This window comes from Emydura macquarii, unplaced genomic scaffold (assembly GCF_026122565.2).
Source record: "Emydura macquarii macquarii isolate MOO-44397 ecotype Brisbane River unplaced genomic scaffold, CSIRO-AGI_Emac_v2 contig_705, whole genome shotgun sequence".
In the NCBI taxonomy this organism is placed as follows: domain Eukaryota; kingdom Metazoa; phylum Chordata; order Testudines; family Chelidae; genus Emydura; species Emydura macquarii.
Genome location: NW_027130842.1, coordinates 12,581,895 through 12,596,529, shown reverse-complemented (window position 1 = coordinate 12,596,529; position 14,635 = coordinate 12,581,895). Strand labels below are relative to the sequence as shown.

The window sequence follows — 14,635 nt, the reverse complement described above, 5'->3', positions numbered from 1 at the left end:
TGGGTGTCCATGGATTTATACTGTAGAGTAGTAATTAAGGGAATATAATTACAGTAAGGTGATGTATCTTTTGTTTTGAAAGTGCAATGTTGTCTTCATGCTCATAGGACATTGCTTATTACCAAGCCTTATCTGCTGAACAGTTGCAGACAGAAGCTGCCAAGATTCAGCCCAGTACATCATCCACTCAGGAGTTTTATGAGCCAGGCTTAGAGACAGCTGCCAGTGCCAAACTGGATGATTTGCAGCGTTCTTGGGAAACACTGAAGAATGTGGTAAGTCCTTTAATGTAGAGGTATCAAAACTGATCTGTCTTATGTCAGTTGGTTAGGAATAAAATGCAAACAGCTTGCTTAACTTGGAAGTGCATCTCTATATAATACTCCTCAACACTTTTTGGCCTAAATGCTAGCAATCATGTGACAACAAGAACAGCCAATTCCACTGATATTATACCATGCTGTGTGTAAAGGATGAAGGCAGGCTGCGGCCAGAGTGAATGAGGGTGATGGACTGACAGAGAATGCACAAGGCCATGATTTGCATAGATACTTCTGATTTGCTAGTGATGTGGAAATAGGTCTCTGAACAATAGAGGCTTATCCTGGGAGGGGACTCAGTTTCTGCGCTGTAGAGCTAAGCAGGGAGTACGTATGGGAAAGCCCTACTCTCTACATTACCTCCTTTGGGACTTATTTATTTATTTATATTTCAGTAGCATGTAGACACCCTAATTAGGAATCAGGGTCCCATTGTGCTAGGTGGTGTACATGCATGTAATGCAAAGATAAACTCTTACCCCAAAGAACTGACACTCTAAGTCTGAGAGACTATGGATGAACACAGCAGATTGTCAGGGGAGCATATGGTAAAAGTGAGATGATTATGCTTGATGTGATAGGCAGTGGTTGCAGCGTACTAGCTGTCAGCCCATTTTCAAGTGTTTTGTAGGCATCATGGCAAAGATGAGTTTTTTAAGGAGAGATTTGTGGAGACTCTGGTTCAATCAACAACAGTGCCGAATCCAGGTTCAATGTTATCTTTATTTTTGCTGGACATTCTACCATTTTCCCTACTTCCTTGCACTTTTGGGGTGGGTGGGTGTGTGTGTGTGTGTGTGTGTGTGTGTGTGTACATTAGTCGCAATTGGTATATATTCTGCCGTTTTCCCCACTTACTTGCCCTTCTGTTGAGAAATAGGGCCATTTGTAAGCTTAAAAATGTGAGAAAGTCCTAAATAATGATATCTTCCTCCAGAAACACACTAATTGTCATTAGTGCCCCAATTGTCCTGTGGTAGTTCTGTGACTAAAGGTGTACAGTTCCAAAGGAGGCTTGATTAAAGATGGGCATGTGCCATCCAAAGTGACATTTTATGGTTGCGAAGCAAAAAAAATTTCTTTCAGTCTATTCTAAGTCCACAAGGACTTTATTCCAACCATGAATTGAAATAACCCTGCACAAAAATTCACACATGATCTACTGGGTGGCAGAGAAAGCCCTGGGGATCCTGTTTCTGAGAATGTCTACACTGCATTCAGAGGTATGATTGCAGTTCATGATGGCATACCCAGGCTAGCTTTGATCCAGTTAGCGCAGCTAAATATAGCAGTGAGCACACAGCAGCATGGACTCGGTCACAAGCAAGGAAAATGAGTACATACCCAGGGTTCCAGGCAGGTTTGTACAGCCCACACTAAAGCCTACACTGCCGGTTCTTCACTGCTGTGTTTAGCCATGCTAGCTGGATTCAAGCTAGTGTGAGTATGCAGTCACACCTCTTATTGCAATGTAGATGTATTTTGAGAAGTACTGGATCAACCTGACACATTTATGTACACCAGTGAAGCCCAGTTTTCCAGTAATATATACGAACAGCCCAGCCTATACACCTTTTTACCCGAAGGTTCATTTACATGGTATTAATTCTAATTCTTGCTAGAGACAGAGTAGCTATTATGTGGAATGTGGAGCCATGCCTGTAGCAATTTTTGCACATGGCATGTTTGCGTACATACAGCCCAGAATGTGGCAGGAGAAATGTGCTTAGTTTTCACCCTTTTATTAAAATAAGGGGGGTTAGGCACAGAACCTAGAATTTGGCCAACAATGACTAAAGCAAAAAAACATCCTTAATATGACTGTTTTGCTATATAATTTATATTCTTAAAAACTGGAATTGCAGACCAAGCTCTTGGCTTAGAGTCCCATTAAAACCATGGTTGTAGGAGGGAGAGGAGAGGAATGAGCAAAACTTATTTCAGGAGACAGAATATCTGTTTACAGCTTTCTTTCTTTCTTTAGATCAGTGAAAAGCAACGCACCCTCTATGAAGCTCTTGAACGCCAGCAGAAATATCAAGACTCACTCCAGTCCATATCCACAAAAATGGAGACCACTGAGGTGAAGCTGAATGAAAGTCTGGAACCTGGCAAGAGCCCAGAGAGCCAGATGGCTGCACATCAGGTAAAAAAACTAACTAGCTACAGCTTTTGTTTAATTAGATGGCTGTATTATTACTTAAAGAATACCTCACAAAAACATGTAGGCTGATTGAAACTTTGTCTAAAATGTAAATTCTTTATTAGGAAAGAGCTCCCTACAGGCTGCTCCGCCTCCTTCTGAACTCCCCACTTTTATGGAGATGGGACAAGATTTACGAAGTGTCTCAAAAAGCGAGAGAGGGGTTAGACATTTTACCCTAGGCAATGTTTTCAGCAAAAATTTATGGGCCATATTCTGTGCTAATTAACGCCTCATGTAAAGGCCTCTGAATTCACTGGAGCCGCACAGCATGTCAATCAGCACAGCATTTGGCCATTCACAATGTTTACATTTGCCAATTAAGAGAAGAGAAGACTGTAATTAGTTTTGGTGCATTTTAATCAGTTTTATTCTGATCTTTGGCTTGTTATAAGCACAGTTGAAGGTTATCTTAGGAAATGAGGCTAGAAATAATCAGAGTGTATAATAATCATTGGGCAACATTTTGTTCTTTTATCCCCACAGCAGATCTTCCTGGGTGCATATTTCTAACATTGACATAAGTGATAAGAGCACATAGGGAAAGCAAAATAGGAGAGCTGAAATAGCAGAAATCTACCATGTTGATTTCAGAGTAGGATTTTTTCCTTAACATATACAACTTTACTATACAGGTGTCTGCCATTGTAGTCAGAGCAATGGGTTATACCAATATTTATTTTTTACTCATTTTATCAGCTGTTTAAAGCTTCAAGTTAAAATCTGGAAACCTTTTATTCCACAGAAATCTGGGTGGTCTGTGCCACCTAGAGATATTTGAGCCCACAAATGGGTGAAGGAAAAATTTTGTCAGAGAGGAAGCATTTGTCCCACCCCTTCATGTTGCTGGAGGAAGATGCAATGCCCCACCCACCTATTCATTATATTTAAAAATGGGTCCAAATGATCCTTCTAAAATTATTTATCACATGGAAAAAAATATGAGTCTGTCCAAACTTAATCCTCTCCTTTTATTCTCACAAAGTAATTGTACGTGCAGCTTGCTATCTAGACATCCCTCTGACTGGGCCTGTTTATCAAATTGCTAAAATATCTAAATTACATAATTTGCACTCCCAAATAATTGTGGGAACAAAATTGCACATGTGGATGCAAAAAGGGAAGCCAGATTGCAAAACATCTGACCCCATACATTTTTTGGGCTGCATATGTTTTCTGGCTCTGATAAAAATAACATAATAGAAAATTGAACTCTCAGGCATAATATATGGTAATAGAAAACTTTTCCAGCATGTCCTGTTAGTGAGCAGTATTCAAACTGCACACTGATTGCTCTGTCACTTCAGACAATTAAAACTAGACTTAACAAAATACTAATCCAGAATGTGGCAGCCTGCCTGCTTAGCAGCAACTGCAGATGAGTGCTCCCAGTACCTCAGTGACTCCAGTCAAACACCAGTTTCAGTACAATCCCTGGTTCTGTTGTTCAAAGCAATCCATGAATTAGTACCCAGCTATCTGAGAGGTCACCTTTCTCTTCAGTGGGAATGTTGTGCAATTAAGGAGCCCAGAATTTGGCTCTGTAACTAGAGCCAAACAAACTCTTCTGGATCTAGTTTGCATATACTACCTGGAACAAACCCTGAAGCATCCATTCAGAGGGGTTGGCAACATCCCCCATTGATTTGCTTGGAAGATGGGTTCTAGGATAGCAATGGTAGAAAGAAATCCCTTGGCAGTAAGAGGCACCTTCTGAATGTTCATGTATCTGGGTGGATGTTCTTAGTTCCACCTTAAAAACAAAACCCACTATAATTTTAGGTGAATTGAGTTTTCTAGCCGGACCCTTCTCACAGCCCTATTTCAAATAACTCACTCACACGGTTGTCTTCTGTTTCTGCTATAGACACCTGCTTGAGCAACCTTAAATGTTTGCTGTGGAGTTCAAGCTTGTTTATAAAAGTTCCTACAGATTGCTAATAATTCTAAAATTGAAATCCAAATTTAAATTAGTAGATGTAATGATCTCTGAATGAGCACAGAAATTAAAACTCCAATCTTTCTAGCCCCTGGATCTTGAAGAGTAAAAGGTGATAAACTGCATTGCAATGAGTTATGCTTTAACAGGTTTGCACTCACTTGGAGCACTTCCATTTTAGTTTCTTATACCAGTATATGCTTCTTTATGTTTTTTTCTCAATAAGAACCAATTTGTCTCTCTGCTCCCACCTTGAATAGGCTTTGATGGATGAGATTCTGATGTTACAAGATGAAATCAGTGAGCTTCAAACATCATTAGCAGAGGAGTTGGTGTCAGAATCACTGGACACAGATGCTGCTGATCAGTTGGCATTGCAGTCCACACTTACTGTCCTAGCAGAGAGAATGGCCACTATTCGAATGAAAGCTTCAGGAAAACGACAACTGTTAGAGGTACCAGAGAACTTTGGGGGGAAAAAAAAAATTTCTTTCTTGCTCCACATTATTGATTCTGAAAATTGCCTTTATACAAGGACTCTGTGGAAGAAAGACTTCAGTTGCTGCAACATTTACTTGGCTGATATCATAACGTGTACTTCAGTGCATGTAAAAAGCTACACATGAGAGACCTTGTGCTACCATACTCTTCTCTGGGTTTTTGTCATGTTGATAATTGCTTTTATTTTCCTCTTGCCCTCCCAGTCCACTCAGCTTCTATCCTGACTGATCCTCTATTTCTCCTTCCCTTCTATATTAGGTAATTGTCCCTAATCTTTCAATTCAGTTTGAGTCTGATTTTCATTTTTTTCATTCTTGCACCAATCATCCCATTTACCAACGCGCCAGCCTGGTTCCCACCATCATCACAGTCCTAGGTATTTCTGTTTCCCTCCTGTTGTCCAAAGCAACACACAGGGATCCTTCTAATCTCAGGCCATTGTCCTCCTGTGCCTGTAATCCTAAACAATCCTGTAATCAAAGCACTAACTTTATTCCTTCTGCCTTTTTTGTGAATTAACATAAGTATCAGGCAGTTTCTCTTCTTTTATTTTTAGAAGCCTTCTCAGGTGACTGAAGCAGAATTTCCACAAACACCCTCATCTTTGACTCCTCACACATTAAATTATGTTCTGAAAAAGTTGCTCTGTAAAAAATGCAATATAATGTAGCTAATGTATCATTCCTCAGTGACTTCCAGTTCCGAGCTGGTGGTGCTGAAACTTGACTCTAGAATATCAGTGGCAAACAATGCTGTTTCCAACTCACCTGCCACCACCAGCAATAAAAAATGTTCAGACTTTAAAAGCTTGGCCCTTAGCTACATGTGCCCAGCCCTATAGGATTTGTGGGGTCTTCAAAGGAGTTGCACATGTTAACTGGTGGGAAAATTTCACTCTGTAATTGAAAGCAGCAAACTGTAATCGTTACCATTATGTAAGTTGGTATGATTTTGAATACCAAGAGGAAGCAGAACTGTTGTGTAATAAGGTAACATTCTTAGTCACTTTTCAGAGCAGAACCTCATTTTAAGGAATTCTTAGCCATTCATCCTTGAATACTCCCAATTAAATGAACATTGGACGAACCCCAGTTTTGCTTTCTTCTCGCTTTTTCTTCCACCAAGGAAACACTCCTCAAACTCTGTTTAATTTTTTTTGGCAATTCATTCCCTAATATCAGGGAATAAGTAACCAGAAAGAGCATCAAAACACCATGTTCAGTGGTCAAGCCTAAAATTTTTTAATCTGCCTTAGGTAACATTACTTCAGTATTTGCAGTGTTCCCTAGGTGTTCCTTATACTTAACTTAGGAGAAGTTAAGTGAATGCCATGCATTCTGAGGTAGTATTATCTAAGATGATACTGGACTATTTTAAAAGCTAGGTCTTTACATATATTTACACAAGAGTCCCTCTAACCAAGCTGGAAGTTAAGGGATGGAGTGAAAGCTGAGGAACAAAACAGTTTGAAAGAGATGGCATTCAGATGCTGTTCCGTTTATGTTGATTCTTACAATAAATTATGTACGTGCTTTTTTTAGTTAGCTGGAGGATGGGCCCTTCTACTTTCCTGACTACTGACTTTAACAGAATTACTTTGGGGCCTTAAAGGCGTTTTTAGTTTTTCACTAACTCCTTACATTTAGAAATTTTGCAGAGTTATGCAGGTAAGAGCATGCAATCCCATTATGAATTTGGCTACAGTCATGTACATAAGATTGCTTTAAATACCAAAGGTTAGGTTCTGTGCTGTGCGTTTTTGGGTATGTCTACACCGCAGTCGTAGATGTGATCGCAGCACCCTCACAAAAGAAATACACAATCTTTACTTGAGCCAGCATGGCTAAAAATAGCAACATAGGAGTGGCGGCTGGGCTTCAGCACGGACTGCACGAGCATGCCCTGGATCCTAGATACATACTCGTGTTTCTAGCCCATCTTGCCTCATCTTCGCTGCTGTTTCTACCCATGCTGCAGTCACCCCTCAGATTGCAGCCTAGACATATACTTAGAGGCAGAGCACAGAACTCACAGCCCAGGGGGAGCGAGAGGAGGCTAATGTGGCTTCCCAATCCTGGTCTGCTATGGAACCACCAGCACAATTTAGCCCGGGGAAGCTGTCATGTGGGTAGTAGTGCTGAGAGCCACAGTTTCATCCCCAGCACACCTCCTGTGCCCCCAGGACTAGCAAAGGAGTCCCTAGCAGGCAATCTTTTGGTTGTCTCCACAGTGCCTGCACTGGGAAAATCCTCTCAGCCGGAACCAGGGCTCTTAAGACCCTTTTATGTGACATAAAGGGCCTGGAACAAGAGTGAGGTCCTCACACTGTATAGCTTGCATTCTGTAACACTGGGATGTATGACTGCTTGATTGTATTTAGGAGAACATGGCAAATAAATAAAAAAAGGACAGTGCTTATTATGATTGATTTTACATAAATGTAAGACCAAATACTGCTCTATTATACCAGAGTAACCTGGAATTTTATAGAGTAACAGAGCAAATTTATCCCCCAGTATTAATCCAATCATTATTGCCAGTTTGTACCTACTGAAGAACATCAATATGATATGATGTAATATTTCACAGGCTTAGCCAATGTAGGGTATTATTGCTCGTCTTCTGCTATTTTTTTCTTCTTCTTGTGCAGAATGCAACCTTTGCCTACATCAGAGAGGAATATAAATACAGAACTCTTTTTAGAGTGGTATGATATACAGATTTCTGCCATGAGCATGGATGTCCATGTTACTCCACATGTGGAAGTACCTAACAAGTAAACCAGAACTTGAATAGTGTTAAATTCAGTATTCTCTGGCTGAGGTACTTAACCAACTGCAGAATTATTTGAACTGTCATGCTTTGTAATTAATCTTCAAGATAAAATGTACAAGATAAACATCCAGAAAACCACCCAGATCCTTCACATCTGCTGTGTCTAGTATTTACCTAGCCCATATAGGACCTGATCCATAGCCCAATGGAAGGATTCCCACTAACTTCAGTGGGCTTTGGCTCATACCTATAGGGAGGAAGTATGAACTCAGGCTGGGCCATGGAAATGTTGGGCCAGATCCTCAGTTAGTGTATAGCATCATAGCTCCATTGACTTCAGTGGAACTGCACCGATTCATAACAGCTGAGAACCTGACCCCCTTTATAATAGAGATTTCCTGGTGTCAAAGAACTGTTTTTGTAGGTGGAAGCATTATTGTAAGATTTTCCAGTTGCTATGCAAGAAGAATGGGCACGTGATGGCTGGAGAAGGTACTATACGGAATTTGGGTGTGTGAGAGAGACAAACAGAGAATGTATCTTAAAGACAGAATAATATTAATGATGGGATAATATGGTAATTTTGTTTTATTGCATATAGAAGTTATTGGTTCAAACTTGGTTGTACATGCTGGCTGCCTAAATGGCCTTTCTCATATCCTACTGTACTGTCACTTGAAGATACCTCTTATCTGCTTTATACTGTATTTCTACCAGAAAGACCCCAAATAACAGCCCACATTGTACCACTAGGAAAAACTCAATGAGCAGCTAGAAGAACAGCGACAAGAGCAAGCCCTGCAGAGATATCGCTGTGAAGCTGAAGAGCTTGACCACTGGCTATTCAATACCAGAGCCACTTTGGATACCACTTTGGTGACCTCTGAGGAACCCATGGACATGGAGGCTCAACTGGTTGACTGTCAGGTAAAATAATAATCCGTTCTGCAATCTATACACTGAGTAATACCTTACTCCATGAATAGTTCCATTGACTTCAGTGAGATCATTGTGGAATTAGAAAAGCAGAATCAGACCTATTCTTTGTTGCTATGTGAATGGACACGCCCTCATACTGGCTAGAAGAGGCTAGCACACTCTTCTGGGCCTGTGCTGCACTAACAAGGTGCACCTGCAAGGCTTGTTCAGCTTGGAGGAGCTTAAACGGGGAAACTTATCACAGCAAGGGGTGGTAAACAGGAAGAAGGCTGCTCTCCCAAGAGACTGAGTATAATAAATGGTCCAACCGAGGAGGAGACAGCTGTGGGACCCACTGCTCCTGGAGCTGCCCTGGCTATCAGCAAAGCGGTATGCTCCAGGAAGAGGGGTACGAGGTAAACCCTGTGAAGGCGCAATAGACTTTGAAAGACTAAGCTGATAAAGCCAAACATCTAGTGGCTGTCTGAGACACTGGCCCTTTTCCAGCCACCCCTCAAGTGTTGCCAACTGGGGTAGAAGAGAGGGTAAATGATGGACAGTGGGACCTAAGGCGTGTAGGGGCTATGGAACCCTGCCTCTCCCTATACTTACACAAAGAGTGATCAAGCGCAGTCATTTAAAAGGCATATTTAAATGTAATGTTAACAAACGGTGATATCCTCATCACAGAGATCCTTGGGATTTATACCTTTACAACAAAAAATAGAATCTGAATATCTAAAACTTTTGTTAAGGCAAAGTTAAGGTTGCCCAATGATAGCTTGTGCCTTTCCAGAACACAGAGTTCAGCAAAACTCAAACTTCAGAAAACCAGGAAATAATGAGTTAAGGTAAACTCCTACACACCTGTCCCCCCTGGAGCTGGCAATAGCCTCTGCGAATTATCTGCATACACTCAAGTTGCATTCACTGTGTTAGGTGTAGCTGTTTTGAATGGCAGAAGAATAAGATGGAGCAGCTTGGAAGAATTATGATTGTGATATGAGGAGATCTGGGTCTGAGCGCGCCCCCCCGCCCCCCTCCCATGTGTGTTATCCAAAGAAAGAGGTGCATACGTATCTTGAGGTTCCAATTTGCATCACTGCAGTGCAGAATTGTGGAGGTGGTGACTTTAGCAGGGCACGGGGTAGTGAGGTGGAATATGAGAGCTGTCTCTGGATGTAATGATGGGAGGAGGAAAGTGCAGGTTTAGGTAGTATCCTCTGTGCAAGTGTGAAGGAGCTATATAAGGCTAGGAAGTGGCTGTTAAATTTTACAAGTATGGTATTCTGTCAGGGGAGTAAGCTTAGTGTTTAAGCATAGAATGGGTGCAGGTGGAGCCTGTCCTTTACAGCGAAAAGGCAGAATGGGAGTGTATGTGTTATGGGTGATGTGGGGCATCGCTCAAAGAGGCAGAGTTGGGGTTGAGTAGACGTTTACCTTATTTGGTTTTCAGAAGTTTGTGTTTTGCTGAACTCAACGTTCTGGAAGGACACGAGTTATCACCAGCAGCCTTAACTCTACATGAATGAATTTTTTTTTTTTTGCCATTTAATTTCCTAGTTTTTTAAACAGAAACGTTTGTTGGTAGGAGGTAGTGGTCATTTAGACAGTTGTGGTTCTCACGCAGGTTTGCAGTTGATATGCTAGATAATAACCAAAAAGACATAGCTTTCATATAGAGCTTTACATCATTATCCCCACTTTACAGATGGGAGACAGGAACAGAACTGAAATGGCTTGCCCAACATCACCCAGCAGGCCAGTCATAGAGCTAGGAATAGTCCCAGTTCAGTGGTCTTTCCATTAGGCTACATGGCTGCTATGTAATTCCTCAGTGCTCCTCCCCACTCCTGTACATTTTGTATAGTGGAATGGGGATGATGATCGTACTTTGAAACGTTTACAATGTGTAGTTGCTAACAGGGCAGGTCCAAGAAATCTCGTCCATGATCTCCCATCTTTTTACTCTAATTGCTACCCTCTTTTCCTTATCTGAACCCCTGATCTACCACCCATTCCCATAATATCCCCATCCCTAGCTGCAGACTCAACCCACTCGCCCCTATTTCCAGCCCAATCACCCCTCCGCTCTCAGTATGCATTTGAATGCATGTGTAATTGATTTCTTTTCAAAAATAGTTTCAACGCCTTCTGAATATTCTGCTATACTCAGATGACCATTCTCAAAACAAATAAACCCACATCAACACTTGACAGGGGCAGATTTTCCCCAAATGTTTACAGCTATTTCTCAGATTTCTGCCCAGGGTGGGTTTCAAACTTCAAAGTTGCTAGAATCTGTTAATTTAATGAAATGCTGTTGTTTGTTTTTCTGGGGGGCTGTGTCTCAGGAGCCCTAGGTTCAGATGAGCCCGCATTTGGATCATTAACCCTACCCTACATGCTCATGAGGCATAGCAATTTCCAAAACAATCTGTGTAAACACACAGATTTTTAGAACATTGAGAAGAGTCATTTAAACCAAAGACTGGTCTTACCCTTAACTATGGTGAGGGGCTCTACACATCCATCAGCAATATAGCAGGCTCAGAGAAGTGTGAAGTGGCTCGTTCATCTCAGTGAGATGTTCTCCGATGGAAGAGAAATGCAGATGCACACAGGCTGAAAAAAGAGAATTGAGACTTGTGAACTGCTCCATTCCTGTCAGTAGATGTTCCCATCCCACATACACAGTGCTGGAGAGTTTCTGATACCGTCAGGCTTGCCTGATCTCAGCTCCTTATCCCAGACTCAGCAGTGTGTTGTTGGTGCATGCTCTGAGCATGCCTGTTCTAATTTTCCCACCCAGAGGGGCAGGACTTCCCCAGATCCTGGCTCACATGCTGGGGGAGGGCAGGGAGATGAGCTCAGACCCCTTTAAAGGGATAAGACACCCCGGATCCCAGCTCACATGAGGGCTGGGGGAAGGAGAGGGGCTCAGACACTCGCAGAAAGGCAAGAACCTGGCTTACATAGTGGGGACAAAGATGGGAAGTCAGCCTCCCTCCCCAGCTGGGCAGGTGCCCCAGATCTTAGCATAGACACAGGGAGCAGGGCTCAGACTCAGCAGGCAGGCAGAGACCCCCAGATCCCAGCTCATTCAGGAGGGAAGAGAGAGAGAGACCCAACCTGCCCAGAAAAGCAAGCCCCTCCAGAACTTGGCTCATGCGGGGGGTGAGAAAGATGGGTCATACCATCATAGATGCACAGGGATCCTCAGGTCCTGACACACACATTGGGGATGGGGAGCAGGGCTCAGACCCACAGTTAGGTGAGACCTCTCCAGAACGTAGCTCATATGGGGGGGTGTCACACCATAGACCGTGGTGCACATAGGAGAGGGGAATGTGGGGCTGATAGGTGCCCCTGCCCCTATTCACCCTCAGTCTCTCGTCCCCATGTCCCCCTTTCTAGTGTTTCACCCCTCTTTCACTCCCCAACCCTTATTCCCACCTACTTTTTCCACCCCTAATCACACTCCCCTCCCTGCGAGCATTTGCTTGTGTAGTTTATTTTCTTTTCAAAAAGTAGTTCTGCTGCTTTTTTGTCAGGGACATGCTGTAAGTTCCAACCTGCCATCCAGTGATCTGCTAGCAGTTGCCAGAACTAGAAGCTGAACTTCAACAGAGGACTCCAGTCCTGGGATCTGAATTGGCGGAGCTCTGGAAGTCCAGATTGATTCCCTCCTTGTACTTAAACTGAGCACAGGAGTAGGAAGCTGTCTACACAATTGGATGTCCCTTGTTTAGGGCTGCTTCCTCTGCAATACCTGCTCCTACTGTCACTGATTTCTTGGTACCCTGGCCCTGCCTGCCTTCCTCCTGACGCCTGTCTCTGGTCTGCCCTCTGGCCTATCTCAGACTCTGACCTCCTGGCAGCTGATTCTGCCTGGCTCCCAACTCCTGGTCTGACCACTAGTCAGACGACCCACACCCCGGTTATGACATTTCTGAATATTTTGCTGTACTCCGATTACATTACCCTAAAATAAAAAATCCCAGTTTGATAGAGGCAGATTGGAATAACGTGCCTGCTTTTTTCACTTCCGATTTCTGCCCTAGGTTGGATTTAAACTGACACAGCGTGATGTGGTGCTCAGATTTAGCAACCTTAACATAGGCTCAGAACCAACCCAGGTCCTGTCATACAGAGGTAGTTTTCCAGATAGTTAGCCCCTCTCTCTGCAGCTCCTCAGGGTAATCCTTGATGTGCATAAATGGAGCAACTTTTTTTTCAAATAATGTTTTATTATGATTTCACCCAAAAGAGCTGATGGGTGTCACATACTCTGTTGGGGTAATCCTGGAGTTCCTGGTGTAATGATCTGAGCCCTGGTTAGATTCCTTATTTCTATGCTAGTTAATCTTTCTTTATGCACAATATGCTTAGGACCTAATTCAGAGCTCAGCTACACTGGGGTAAATCAAGAGTAACTCTGTGGAAGTTAGTGGTGTTACATTGGCGTAAAATTGGTGTAGTAGAGATTAGAATCAAATCAGGTTTCTAGTCTTTGAGACCTCTCCAATATTTGGATTTCCAGTCTACCCAATTCTGCCATAACCTTTCACTCTTCATTCTTGGGAAGTTTACTTTCTGCAAACCAACGCTTTGAAATTGAAATAAAATGAATGATGGTATCATTAGCATTTGTATGTAAACTCTAGGAAATGGATTAATGAAAAGACAATAGCTAATCTAGTGTGGAAAAATTAGTGCTGCTCTTCAGGTAATGGTACTTTAAATTGTCTGTGTTTCAAAGCTCACAACACCATTCTTCTTGTAACAACTTAAACAAATGTATTTCTTTTTTCACGTTTTGCCCATCTTGTACAACAGACATTCCTTCAGAGGGCAAAGTCTCTAGAGCAGTGGCTCAACCTTTCCAGACTACCGTACCCCTTTCAGGAGACTGATTGGTCTTGCGTACCCCAAGTTTCACCTCACTTAAAAACTACTTGTTTACAAAATCAGACATAAACAAAAGTGTCACAGCGCAGTATTACTGAATAATTGCTTACTTTCTTGTTTTTATGATATAATTATAAAATAAATCATTTGAAATATAAATATTGTACTTACATTTCAGTGTACTGTATAGTATACAGAACAGTATAAACAAGTCGTTGTCTCTGAAATTTTAGTTTTTACTGACTTCGCTAGTGCTTTTCATGTAGCCTGTTTTAAAATGAGGTAAATATCTAGATGAATTAATGAAAGACCTCTGCATAACCCCAGGGATACGGGTTCCCCTGGTTGAGAACCACTCCTTTAGAACACTTGACAGGTGCTATGGAAAATGGAAACAACACATTTGTTACCAGAATAAATCTGAGGAAAAATCAAATAAGATCTTTTACTTTGACAGCAGCAAAATGTGCCTCATTATCTATGTACTCATAGAATCATAGAAGATTAGGATTGGAAGGAACCTCAGGAGGTCATCTAGTCCAACCCCAATGGTTAGCTGCATATCAGGAAAATAGATTATGAAAACAAATGAGCCACAGATTTGTCACTGTAAGTCGCTCTCTAGACTAAAGAGGATTATACGGGGATCTTAGGGCCATTCAAGCACCAATCAGAAGGGGCAAACAGTGAGAAGAGAAGCTTATCAATACAGACACAGCAACGTGGGGGAAGGAGGGTGAGAAGGCAGAGGGGGGGGACTTCATTTAAATATACAAGAAAGAAGAGGAAAGGAATAGTCATAGCTGTGTGTGTTCTATTTATTGTCCTTATGCAGTGGAGTCACTGTCTAGCACATTTTAAAAGAATGGAGTAGCCATTTGGCATCTTAGCCATAGTTGCCACTGAAATGCAAGAAAAGGTGTCTTCTTTGCATCACATTTTCTGTTTCAAATAGACCAGCTTTTGAATGAACTTTTTTAAAAATTTACAACCAAAAATAAAAAGTTGAGACATGCAAAAGATTGTAAGCATATTCCTGAGGACTCTGGAGGAAACTGAAGAACAAAA

General features: G+C 42.0%; 1 protein-coding gene across 1 annotated transcript in view; it reads left to right on the top strand.

Moving 5' to 3' along the window:
* SYNE1 (spectrin repeat containing nuclear envelope protein 1) overlaps positions 1 to 14,635 on the top strand; it is a 458,068-nt gene that overhangs the window by 320,955 nt on the left and 122,478 nt on the right. Inside the window, exons 92-95 of the mRNA XM_067542425.1 lie at positions 108 to 275; positions 2,305 to 2,466; positions 4,723 to 4,917; positions 8,492 to 8,665. Coding sequence (XP_067398526.1) covers positions 108 to 275; positions 2,305 to 2,466; positions 4,723 to 4,917; positions 8,492 to 8,665 — 699 coding nt within the window. The remainder of the gene's footprint in view (positions 1 to 107; positions 276 to 2,304; positions 2,467 to 4,722; positions 4,918 to 8,491; positions 8,666 to 14,635) is intronic.